Source organism: Cnephaeus nilssonii (assembly GCF_951640355.1).
Source record: "Cnephaeus nilssonii genome assembly, chromosome: 4".
NCBI classification, from domain to species: domain Eukaryota; kingdom Metazoa; phylum Chordata; class Mammalia; order Chiroptera; family Vespertilionidae; genus Cnephaeus; species Cnephaeus nilssonii.
Window position 1 is genome coordinate 7,814,621 of NC_137075.1, and position 13,161 is coordinate 7,827,781.

A 13,161-nucleotide genomic window follows, 5' to 3' on the forward strand; every position below is an offset into this window, starting at 1 on the left:
TTATAAAGTGCTCTGTAGTTTGCAACACCTTTATTCAGTTAATCTTCAATGCCCTTGAGTAGATATTGGGATGGAAAATTTTCATTGGAAATCTAGAGATTTGACTTGAAAATGTGTACTTGTATTACACAGAAGAGTATGGGCCCAGAGAAATTGTTCTGTGTCATTTTTAATGTAGTTATTTTTGATGATTGTTCTCCTTCCATGCCATCAGACTAGTGTTCGGGTATGTAGTGTTTAATGTTGCCTTCATCACCATGCTTATATTCCAGAATGTGTGTGTACATGCTTGTGTGCTTGGTGGGATTTTTGTTTTTTTCTCTTTTGTCGTTTATTGTGTGTCTGTTATTGTGTGTGTTTTTTTGTTTTGTTGTTTTGGTTTGTTTTGTTTACAGTCCATGTTCATGCTCCCTCATTCATCATTGTCTCACAGTGATATGGTAAAGCTCGTACACGTCCCCAACGATGGAGGGCCTCTGGGAATCCATGTAGTGCCTTTCAGTGCTCGAGGCGGCAGGTAATGTATCTTGGAGGTTTTTAATTGAATCATAATGTGGAGTGTTTTATCTTCATTTATGCTCACATATAGAGTTTTCAATGAAATGTTTTTATTTGTGGCAACTGTCACTTAATTCATATGTATTTATCATAATCACAGAAGGCACTTAAGCTGATGAAGAAATCAAGCATTCAAATTATCCTAATAAATTTATTGTTCATTGCATCTTACTTTGCTATAAATCGATGATAGACTTTAGTGTCAGAACTCCAGATGAATTCGCAAAGTGGAGGGCAAGAGCTTATTGTTTATGTTTATTTAGTTCCTTAATTTTATAAGATTTTTATGATTATGTTTGACATTTTAAAAAGTAAGACAAGCTCTAGCTTTACTTCCTACTCTGTGGCCTGTGGTTCCTTCCTTTCAATATCTGAACATTCAAATGTGAAAATTTTATATTGTTTATTAATATGACTTCATCCTTTTATAGACCATATATCCTTAAAATCTTAAAATATTATATGAGTTTCTCTCATCCTGCTGCTTTTTCCTGTGAAAAAATTATTTTGTTTTAATATACTCAAATACATATTATGAATTGATTTTGCAGCTAGTGGTTGATGGGCTTCTGCCATGGACAGGCCTTCCCAGGGACACTAACCATGCACATTTAACTTGTCGAAGTTTTAGCACATCCTCCTTTATTTACCCACATAATGATTACATGGTGAAATATTTATTTTATGTAGCAGTGGTGCCACTCACTATTATCCCTAGTGACCCACTAGCAATATTTTTTCCAATATATTTTTATTGATTTGAGAGAGGAAGGGAGAGGGAGAAAGAGATAAAAACATCAATAATGAGAGAATCTTTGATTGGCTGCCTCCTGCAGGCACCCTACTGGGAATCAAGGCCACATCCTGGGCATATGCCCCTACCAGGACCTCCTGTTTCATAGGGCGATGCCCAACCCCTGAAGAATATAGGCTGGGCTATTTTAACTTTGTTTACACTCGAAAGGGGGAAGCTGAAAAGTTGCCTTAGACCAGTGACTGAGGACTTAGAACATAGTTTAAACTCTGGCCAAGGAATTACAAGCATCATGTGTTGTAAAAAACAGATGTAATTTCAATACAAGCATGTGATGGGTATTTGAACAATTGTACTACATTCCTGTTATGTCTTCCTATCTGTGGCAAGTCCAGATTTCATCTCTTTAGGGAATGTCTGGATGCTGAAACTTTAAGTTACCCTGAGCTCAAGCCCAGAGTCTGAGGCTTGAATGTTAGTGTTGTATAAAAAGATGTGAAATTCACCTTGAATTTTGGGGTGGTGTTACATTCACAGAGTTGTAACTGCTTTCACTTTTTTCCTCCTTTTCTCTTTTAACTTTTAAATGTTGGAGAAGCATTGACATTTCTTCAAAGAACTTTCAGTTAAACAAACTTTGCTGTTTTCAAAATGGCTCATGTTTTTATTTTCCTTTAAAATATATAATTTTAAATGATCTGAAAAGGTAAATCATCTTTTCACTTATATCATAACTAGAAAAATAATATAAATGTATGGCTTATAGCTTTCTAATATTAATGTGTCTTTAACCACCTGTAGAATATAACTTACTACAAAGGAGACTTAATTGTTTATGCACCAGCTTTGAACCAGTATCTCAATGACACACATGTTATTTTCTGTCATCATATATTTCCTATGTCAGTGTGAAAGGATATTAAAATAAAATAAATCAATGAAAAGCCTAAAGCAAATGGGGAATAAGAGAAAAATACACATACTCTAGATTAATTCAATTGAAGGCATTTCACAGAATCCACTACAGTTACTGGTTACCATGGTGTTTAGTTTTGATATACAGAACACATTTAAGTAGACAAGGATCCCTTTGAAGAACTAGAAATTATTTTTCAGCCAAGTCATTTTTAATACCTGTTGATTTGACAATCAGTGAAGAAAATCTCCTGCAGCTTTCTTATATAAAGGACAATGGGATTAATAAAATCAAACTCTTTACCAACCCTATAGACATCATTGGTTTTCATATTGGGAAACAGAACAGAACTAATTTTTTCCCAAAGCCAGTGTTGTATTTTTAAGCTTCCTCTGGGACTTAGTAATGGCCTCATAGAGGTAGGCTGACAGTGGGAGTGAATGCGCAGGCAGGTTGCTCAGAATCACAGGAGCCAGAAACACCCATCTTCCTTGTTCTCAGAAATGCTTACCAGTGGGTTATTCTCATTCAGTTACATACCTTACCAAGCATTTAGCCTGTGGTAATTCGTTTTGTAGGACCTAGGAAACAAAGATGAACAGGACTAAGTCTTTCTCTTTTAAATGATCTCAAAGGTTAAAACTTTTTTCACTTATTTGTAGTCATGGTGGAGTGATAGCTGAGAAATCACAGAATTATAATTATGTGATGAATGTTGATATCCTATATAATAAAAGCCTAATATGCTAAGTGTCCGGTCGTCCCTTCAACCAATCAAAGCATAATATGCTAATAATATGCTGAGGTTGCTCAACCACTCTCTATGACGTGCACTGACCACCAGGGGGCAGAAAGTCGACCAGTCGCTATGATGTGCACTGACCACCAAAGGGCAGATGCTCCGACTAGTAGGCTATCTTGCTGCTGGGGTCCAGCCAATTGGGATTGAGCGAGACAGGCTGGGCATGCCCTGGAGCCCTCCTGTGGTCCCTCCCCAGCTGGCCAACCTTCCGTGTCCCTCCCCTGCCCCAATCATGCACCGGTGGGGCCCCTCAGCCTGGCCTGTGCCCTCTCGCAATCCAGGACCCCTCGGGGGATGTGAAAGAGTGGGTTTCAGCCCGATCCTGCAGATGTAAAAGGCTAATATGCAAAGCGACTGCTAAGGATGTCCAACTGATGGTTTAGGCCTGTGGTCGGCAAACTGCGGTTTGCGAGCCACATGCGGCTCTTTGGCCCCTGAGTGTGGCTCATCCACAAGATACCATGGCCTGGGCGAGTCTATTTTGAAGAAGTGGCATTAGAAGAAGTTTAAGTTTAAAAAATTTGGCTCTCAAAATAAATTTCAATCGTTGTACTGTTGATATTTGGCTCTGTTGACTAAAGATTTTGCCGACCAGTGGTTTAGGCCCACTCCCTGCGAGTTCACAGACTACGAGAGGGCGCAGGCTAGGCTGAGAGACCCTCCTCCCCCATTCCTTCCCCAGTGCACAAATTTCGTGCACCTGGCCTCTCGTAGTTATATAATAGCTACTCTATGAGCTGATAAAGTATTGTCTAAATTAGGTAATTGAAACTGGATTGTGGGAAAAGATAATTTTAAATGTGATGATTGCTAATAAAGGGAACTTCATCATCTTCATGGTGGCTGTAAGGGAAAATTAGGCAATTCAGTATAGGAGAAAGGAAGAAATTGAGTGGAACTTGTGAAGAAATTGCACATGTATCTAGTGGGAATGCAAAACTGCCCATTCATAGGATGTAAGGTGAAATTTCCAAGAATAACTTCCCTTTTACGAAATTCCAATACTTGGGCCATCTCAATTTTGGCGATATAACTAATTGAATAACACCAAGTAATTATAGGAATATAGCAGGTCCATATATAACACTAGAGACCGGTGCAACAAGATTCGTGCACTCAGGGGTGGGGGTCCCCTCAGCCTGGCCTGTGCCTTCTCACAGTCCGGAAGCCCTTGGGGGATGTCCCACTGATGGCTTAGGCCCGGTCCCCCTGGGAAGCGGGCCTAAGCTGTCAGTTGCACATCCTTAGCACTGTCTCAAATGCGGGAGAGGTTCCCACCACTGCTGCTGCGCTTGCCAGCCATGAGCCCGGCTTCTGGGCTTCTGTCTGAGCGGCGCTCCCCCTATGGGAGCACACTGACCACCAGAGGCAGCTCCTACATTGAGCGTCTGCCTCCTGGTGGTCAGTGCAGGTCATAGCAACTGGTCGTTCTGCCATTTGGTCGATTTATATATTACCCTTTTATTATATAGGACTAGAAGCCTGATGCACGAAAATTCGTGCTAGAATGGGCTTTCCTTTCCCTGGTGGTCAGAGCCGCCTCTTTCCGCTCCAGCCCCGCCTTCCCACGCTGCCCAGAGGCCCTGAGAGATGGGAGTGGGGCAGAACGCCTGCATCCCTCCCGCCCCGTCACTCGGAGCCTCTGTATGCAAATTAACCACCATCTTTGTTTGGTTAATTTGCATATCACTCCTGATTGGCTGGTGGCATTGCGGAGGTACAGTCAATTTACATGTTTGTCTATTATTAGGTAAGATATTTTTGTTCAACCGTGTCTACCTAATAAAAGAGTAACATGCTAATTGACCGTACCTTCATGACGCTCACCAGCCAATCAGGAGTGAGTATGCAAATTAACCCAACAAAGCTGGTGGGTTAATTTGCATACACAGGCGCTGAGCGGCCGGGGATGAGGCGGGACACTTGCGTCGTCACCATGGCTACGATGCAGGCATTCTGCACCACCCCAGCCGCTCGGGGCTTCTGGGCAGCATGGGAAGGCAGAAAGGTGACTCTGGGCCTGAGTGGAAAGGCTGCTCTGGCCAGAACAAAGGCGGTGCCGGCAGCCAGGGGAACAAAGGCCCATTCTTGTACGAATCTTCATTTGTGCATCGTGCATCAGGCTACTAGTTTTGTTCTAATGTTGATGAGATGTGGTGGGAACGTAACTCATATTTAACAATTAGCCTGTAGTAAAATGTGTTGTTTTTATCGCATTTGCATTAACTTATCCATGCTGTTACGTGAAGGCTTACTACACCTGGTTTTGTTGCACTTCACTTTGAGTTTTGCGACTATTGCATTCCTTTCAAATTTAAGGTAGACCCTTCACACACAAATAATTTATGGCTCGCTGAAGGCTGAGGTGAATGTTAGCATTTTTAGCAATAAAAAGTATTTTGAATTAAAGTATGTAAATTTTTCTTGTTGTTAATCCTAAGGATATGTTGTTAACCTGAGGAATATTTTTCCATTGATTTTTTTTTTTTTTTTTTTTTTTTTTTAGAGAAAGTGGGAGGGGGAAATACAGAGAGAGATACATAGATTGGTTGTCTCCTGCACATGCCCTGACCAGGGCAGATGATTGAGCCTGCAACTGAGGTTCATGCCCTTGACTGGAATAGAATCTGGGATCCTTTGGTCCAAGGGCTGAATGCTCTGTCCACTGAGCCAAACTGGTTAGGGTAAATTATGTACATTTTAAGACATTAATGCTATTGCATACTTGCTAGACTACAATACAGTGTAAACACTTTTATATGCATTTGGAAACCAAAAAATTTATGTGACTCATTTTATATTGTGATATTTGCATTATTGCTTTGGTTGTAACTGACCCTACAGTATCTCTGAGGTCTGCCCTTAGTTTTATAAGTGACACATATGTCAGTGTTGCTTTCTGGTTTAGATTTCAAAGTCAATTAGTCTAAGGAACAATACAGATTGGAATTACGTATCAAAAAGAAACAACTCAATGCAGAACATCTCAAATATAAAATGTAATTAGGAAAATAGGAAAAATGTGAAGTCAGTGTTAGAGAAAAATTTAAAGCCACTTAGGTATAATTATGGCCTGAGGTATAAGGATGTTTTGCGTGTTTTTTTCAATAAAGATCATACTGGGCCTATTTAAAAAGGCTGTTTTATAGAGTAGGTTGCGTGTTGATCTTTGAATGGGGCACCAGTGACAATTGGCATGTAGTTGCTCATCCCCAAGCCACTGCTTCTTATTTCCAGAAATAGAGACAAATACAGGGTGTTCCCTCAAAAATATATATGCACTTTGAATGATTATAAAGTCAATGTTTATTAACATACAGTTCATTTTCAAAATTTAGAAGAATCAATGCCTGTTTTTAAACTGATATCCGTTCTGGTCCAGGCACTGCTGATAACTCGAAGCAATTAAATTACAGACGTCAGGAACCATTTTGTTCAATATTTGTGTGCCCTTAATTCATCCATTTTGCAGGTTTTGTACCATAAGCTTTTTTTATGCATCCCCATAAAAATAGTCTAGTGGCACTTTAGGATAAATTTTCTTTGTTCAAAGCTTAGTCTGGCCACACCCATTATTTCAAATCAGTTAAACCTCAAAAGGAGTGAAAATTAAGTAACTTATGAGCTGTTAAAGTGTGTATATGTGTTTGGGGTTTACCTTATAGATGCATAGAAAAGGCAGCCTTATCTTCCCCTTGCTGCCATTTCTCTTTAATCATCATCTTTTATGTTATTAAAAAAATAGTTACTTGATCCACAAGCAGAACTATTTATTAATTTTTATCACCTAGAAATCAATTTTCACTTCATACATATAATTGCATTTCATCCTTATTTACTTGTCAAACAAAACTTCCTTATTTAAATCACAATTATTACCACTTTCAGAAAGAAAAAATTGTTATTTCCTATGGCACATACCTGGGTTGCTATTTGTATCTTCAGCTTGGTAGGGCACATTCTGGAAACAATCGATGTGTTGTTTTCACATCAGTGTCTCTCTCTCTGTCTCTCTATTTCTCCCTCCTTCTCTCCCTCCCCTTCCCTCTCTCTTTCAGTATCCCTTTCTTCTCCCTCCCTCTCTCTCAAACTAAATGGAACCAGGCTGGTGTGGCTCAGTGGTTGAGTGTGGATCTATGAACCAAGAGGTCATGGTTGGATTCCCAGTCAGGCCACATGCTCAGGTTGTGGTCTCCATCCCCAGTAGGCGGTGTGTAAGAGACAGCCCATTAATGATTCTCTCTCATTATGGATGTTTCTATATCTCTCCCTCTCCATTCCTCCCTGAAATCAATAAAAATATATATTTCTAAAAATAAAGCTCAATGGAAAAAATATCATCCAGTAAGGATTAACAAAAAAACAAAACAAAACAAAACAAAAAAGGTTAGAGTTAAAATAAAAGAGACCTTCTCGGAAAATATGTATTCATGTTATCAGATTAATATAGAAAATGATTGAAATGTAAAGCTTGTTTTCTGCATCAGATGTACATACTGAATAATTTTCCTCTCAAATAAAAACCAAAGTTTTCATAAAGTATTTAACTAGCCTGTCTACAAAAGTAGTTAGCAACTATCTTTTGAGGTCTTGAAAATTCTGTGCTCATTTACTTAATTATTTAGTAAAAAACCTAAGCTTGGTTTTCCCTCCTAAGATTAACATGGTCATAATTATTCTTACTTATAACTTAGCTCATCTAACCTATACTTTGTTAGTTACAGCACATCAAAAACAGAATGTTCCTTTTCTTTTCAGAATTTCTAGTTAGAAATGTATTATTTCTCTGTGTCAGTAAGTTCTGAATTGAACAGATGCGAAGTTTCTATCTTATTGTTAGAACAGTCCACAGTTTGAGGCCAGGGATACCTTTGAACGGAGCCTGGCTCTCTCGTTTTAGTAAGTGTGGCCTGGGCAAGTTAACTTCACTTACATCCCCACTCTTCACACCTGAGGGATGAGATAGATACTCTTATGACTTTGTATGGTTTAAATAAGAAAATACTTATAATTATATATTAAAATACATGTGGTACTTGGCCGTGGCCACTAATGAGAATGAAATTGTTTGTGTGCCCACCACCCAATGTCAAATCTTCTTGCATCACCATATATTTGACATTATATATATATATAATCTATGATACATTATCTGTATGCTTGAAATCTATGTGATCTTATTAACCATTGTCCGCCCAGTAAATTTAGTTTAAAAATTAAAAAAAGAATGATTTTTATCTTCCTGTATGTGCATTAAAACTCCCTCCTTATTGCTTTGTGGTCTGTTTTCTGGATAAGTGCTGATTAGTGTATATAATAATAGAAAAATTATCACTTTTCTATCATGAATCTAATATGAGGTTTTACTCTTATATCATAAATTTGAGAATATCAATACATACTTATCCTATATAATAAAAGGGTAATATGCAAATCGACTGAACGGTGGAATGACCGGTCGCTGTGATGCCACTGACCACCATGGGGCAAACTCTCAATGCATGAGTTGCCCCCTGGTGGTCAGTGCACTCCCACAGGGGGAGTGCCGCTCAACCAGAAGCTGGGCTCACGGCTGGCGAGTGCAGTGGTGGTGGCAGGAGCCTCTTCTGCCTTCAAGGCAGTGCTAAGGATGTCTTACTGTGAGAGGACGTAGGCTGGGCTGAAGGACCCCCCCACTCCCGAGTGCACAAATTTCGTGCACCGACCCTCTAGTTATGTTAATAAAAAATATAGCCAATTTGGATTTTATGCTACTACCTCAGGTGTAAGAGAAAGCTTTATTTGAGGTTTTTATGTTTCAGTTCATTATAGAATTTTAAAACAGAATATTACCTTTAAAAGAAAAAAATGCTCTTGAACTTTGAACACTCAGTTTTAATTTATTTACTTTAGTAAAAACCAATTTAACTTGACTGCACCTGTTGATTTTTTCTGAAAGTTTTTAATTGTACGTTCTCAGCTGCAGACTTGTTTGTTCCAATAAAGGACATAGTAAATGAATTTGTTTTTGAAAGAAAAGATGTATTTTACATTTAGAGAAATCTTATTTCTTTAAATGTAGTAGTATGATGCCTTGTCATTTCTGCCTTAATCTGAAGAAATTCTCTATTTTTACTTACTCTTTTTTGAATCTATTTCATCTCATCCATTAAAAAAATTTAAAAAATCAAGATACTGTTTTAACTTGGAATTCCTTTAAACTTTTGTTTGTTTGTGTAGGCTAAGACAGTGGCTGTGGTTCTCAGTGATCCACTGTAGTTAATTGCCAGCCCCTCCTGTTTCTCACTCAGTGAGGTGAGAGGATCAGTTGATGGGATCCATTCTATCCATTCCTACTCTGACTTCACTAAGTTGTGGTGTTTATACTGAGTCAGTTTTTATTAAGATGAAATGTGATTATTTTCACACAGCTGGGTGGTAGTTGTGGGGATTTGCATTATCAAAGCAAAACTAAGACTTGCTCAGCAATTTAGATGTCAATAAAACATTCCTTATTTATTTTCAGTTTTATCATTGGTTGTAATTTATACTTAGAATTAAAAATGTTAACATGTGTGACTGAGTTTATTTAATTAAGTGTCTAATTAGGCTAATGAATCTTGTAAAAATGTAGTGGTATAATCCTTAATATAATCAAAGCAGTTAAATTTCTAATTATGCATCTAAGATCATGTGCAAAGATGCACTATTTCAATGGCATGCTTTCTGTGACTCCATCTCTTTTCCTATTTTGGGAATTTGCATTATATTTTGTAAGAAACCTTATTCAAAAGCCACGAGGAAAGGCTTAAAACAGTGGTTCTCAACCTTTCTAATGCCGTGACCCTTTAATACAGTTCCTCATGTCATGACCCACAGGTTGAGAACCACTAGCAGGGTCACCTAAGACCATCGGAAAACAGATATTTACATTACAATTCATAACAGTAGCAAAATTACAGTTATGAAGTAGCAACAAAAATAATTTTATGGTTGGGGGTCACCACAACATGAGGAACTGTATTAAATGGTTGTGGCATTAGAAAGGTTGAGAACCACTGTCTTAAAAGAAATATCTGTATTTGCATTTTTAAAAATATATTTTATTTATTGATTTCAGAGAGGAAGGGAAAAGGAGAGAGAGAAACATCAATGATGAGAGAGAATCATCAATTGGCTGTCTCATGCACGTCCCCCAGTGCGGATTGAGCCTGCAACCCGGGTATGTTCCCTGACCTGGAATCAAACCATGACCTCCTGGTTCACAGATCAACGCTCAACCACTGAACCATGCCAGTTGGGCTGTATTTGTGATACAGTATTTTTGGACTGGAACACAAGATGTTCACCTGGGCAGGATGGCTTCCCTGGAATCTTTGTCCATAGGAGTCAAAGAATGAAACCATGGACAGAAGATGGTATAGCAAAGGTGGAAATTTATTGAAGAACTAGAGACCCAATGCACGAAATTCGTGCAAGAGTAGGCCTTCCTTCCCCTGGCTGCTGGCACTGTCTTCTCCCTGGCACCTGGGACCCAGGCTTTCCTTCAACCGCCAGCAGGCACCTGAACCTGGGCTTCCCTCCGGCCGATGGCAGGCACCCCAGACCCGGGCTTCCCTTGCAGCCCCAGCTTCGTCCTGAAGCTCATCTGGAAATATGTCCAGAAGGATGTCCGGTCTAATTACGCTTTTATTATTATAGACAAGTACGGACTCCCAGGTGAGGAGGGGGAAAGAGTCCCACTGAGTTCCTTTTCCCTGATTTATAAAGGCTGCAGTTTTTATGCCTCGATATCCCCTCTGATTGGCCACTATTCCCCTTTGACTTGGTCAATATCTCGACTCCTGAGCTCAAAGGTCAAACCTCACGTGGGACATATAAGGCCCTCCTTCTTTATTTTGTAAATATAGACCTTTGACTAATCCCATTTACTTATCTTATGGAAATGTAGCTTCTGCCTTTCCTTTGTCTTATGGAAAGGTAACTTTTTGCAGCTCCTTAGCCTGTGCTTTTTCTTTGGACCCTTTTAATTTTTAAAAGTTCCCTAAACCTGCCTATTCCACCCATAAAAATTCCTATTTCAGTCCTCCCTTCAATTAGGAAACCCCAGTTACCATTGGGGACTGGGGATGCCGGGTCTTTCTAGCTGCTTCCTATTGGCAAAGGGGTCGTAGTTTGAGGGCGGCAGTCGGTCCCATTGGAAGTGTGTGTTCTAAGGGTCCACGGACGATACATGTCGCGGCCTCCTTTTGTGGTTCCATGTGGAGGACCACTTGTAGCTTTAGGGCTTCTAAATATGAGGATATGAAACATAAACCGGTAATGGTTAAAGAAGAGTAATAAAAAACAGCATGAACAAGAGTCTGAGAAGGGAAGCTAGCTAATAGGGATGGCATCATATCTTTAATTGGTGCCTGGCCTTCTGGGGAAAGGAATTGTGAGGCCTTCCCTTTCGCTAAGCTGCTTACAGCCAGAAGTGTTATTCATGGCACAGACTCTGCTCTGTTCAGCTAATCGAGGGCTTCTAGTAAGTAAGGACCATGTGTGTTAGAAACTCTATAGACTTCTGGATGTCCTTAAAATTCTGGTCAGTATTCTCAGAAATTTGAGAAATGGGCCTGATTTGGTTGGTGGTAGTGGTAGCATAAGTTGTCCTATAGACTAAGATTTTTTTTCTGAGAGGGATATGGGAGATAAGTATCCAATTGAGATTATTTTACCCTGAATTGGGCTGCTTATAATATACTTAGTAGTTAGGGATTTGGGGAGCCAGTATGGCTGAAAAATTTGCTATATCAGGGATACAGAAAGTAGCTATAAGTAGGAGCTTCTTATGGGGTTTCTGGGTCCCAGCAAGGGCAGAAAAGGTCTTCTCCAGGTACCAGCCGATGGTTTAGGTGATACTTAAAAAAAAAAAAGACGGAATAAGAACTATTAAAAATATGAAAAGACTGATTTATCTAGAAATATCAGAGTATGTTACTTATCTGGTACTCATTAACTAATTTTTCAGGATCCCTTCAAAAGAGAAGTTTCAGGTCCTCTAGAGGCTCACACAAATAGGAATATGGTGATTCAGTTGATGGCAGTACAGTTTCATTCTCCTGTGCTGGCATTCAAGGTTCACTTGAGACAGATGGATTTAGGAGTTGAGGCTGCTCACCTGTTTCGAGACTTAAAGCTGGGGCCTGTAAAAAGAGCCTTTTGAGTTGTTTAAAGACCTGCCTAAATAAACTAGAGGCCCAGTGCATGAAATTCGTGCAGGGAGGCGGGGTGTCCCTCAGCCCAGCCTGCACTGTCTCCAATCTGGGACCCCTAGAGGGATGCCTGACTGCCCTCTCACAATCCAGGACTTCTGGCTCCCAATCGCTCAACCTGCCTGCCTGCCTGCCTGCCTGCCTGCCTGATTGCCCCTAACTGCTTCTGCCTGCCAGCCTGATCACCCCCTAACTATTCCCCTGTCAGCCTGATTGACACTTAACTGCTCCCCTGCCTGCCTGATTGCCCATAACTGCCCTCCCCTGCCAGCCTGGTTGCCCCTAACTGTCCTCCTCTGCAGGCCTGGTCGCTCCCAACTGCCCTCCTCTGCAGGCCTGGTTGCCCCTAAATGCCCTCACCTGCTGGCCTGGTCGTCCCTAACTGCTCTCCCCTGCTAGCCTGGTCCCCCCCAGCTTCCCTTCCCTGCTGGTCTGGTTGCCCCCAATTGCCCTCCCCTGCAGGCCTGGTCCCCTTCAACTGCCCTCCCTTGCTGGTCATCTTGTGGCGGCCATCTTGTGTCCACATGGGGGTGGCATCTTTGACCACATGGGGGCGGCCATATTGTGTGTTGGAGTGACGGTCAATTTGAATATTACCCTTTTATTAGATAGGATGAGGGCTGTTCCCAAAAATCCTGGGGCAGTTCTGACCATCTTAGCTGATAGCTTTGATTATTAGGGATCTTCTAAAGTCAAATGGGGACTGTGAGTTAGGATGTAGGGGTATACAGAAAAAGGCATCTTTGAGATCCAGTACTATAAACCACTCTGTGTCCTCAGGAATCTGGGCAAGTAAAGTGTAAGGGTTAGGGACAATTGGGTGGATAGGAATCACTGCCTTAATTACTAGTTATAAGTCCTGAACTAGTCGTCCTCCTCTGTTAGGCTCTTGTAC

At 40.4% G+C, this 13,161-nt stretch overlaps 1 protein-coding gene across 19 annotated transcripts in view; it reads left to right on the plus strand.

Annotated features, from left to right (window-relative positions):
• PARD3 (par-3 family cell polarity regulator) overlaps positions 1-13,161 on the plus strand; it is a 696,667-nt gene that overhangs the window by 350,979 nt on the left and 332,527 nt on the right. For all 19 annotated transcript variants that reach the window (XM_079769113.1, XM_079769103.1, XM_079769104.1 and 16 more), the window contains exon 7: positions 434-517. In XM_079769113.1, coding sequence (XP_079625239.1) covers positions 434-517 — 84 coding nt within the window. The remainder of the gene's footprint in view (positions 1-433; positions 518-13,161) is intronic.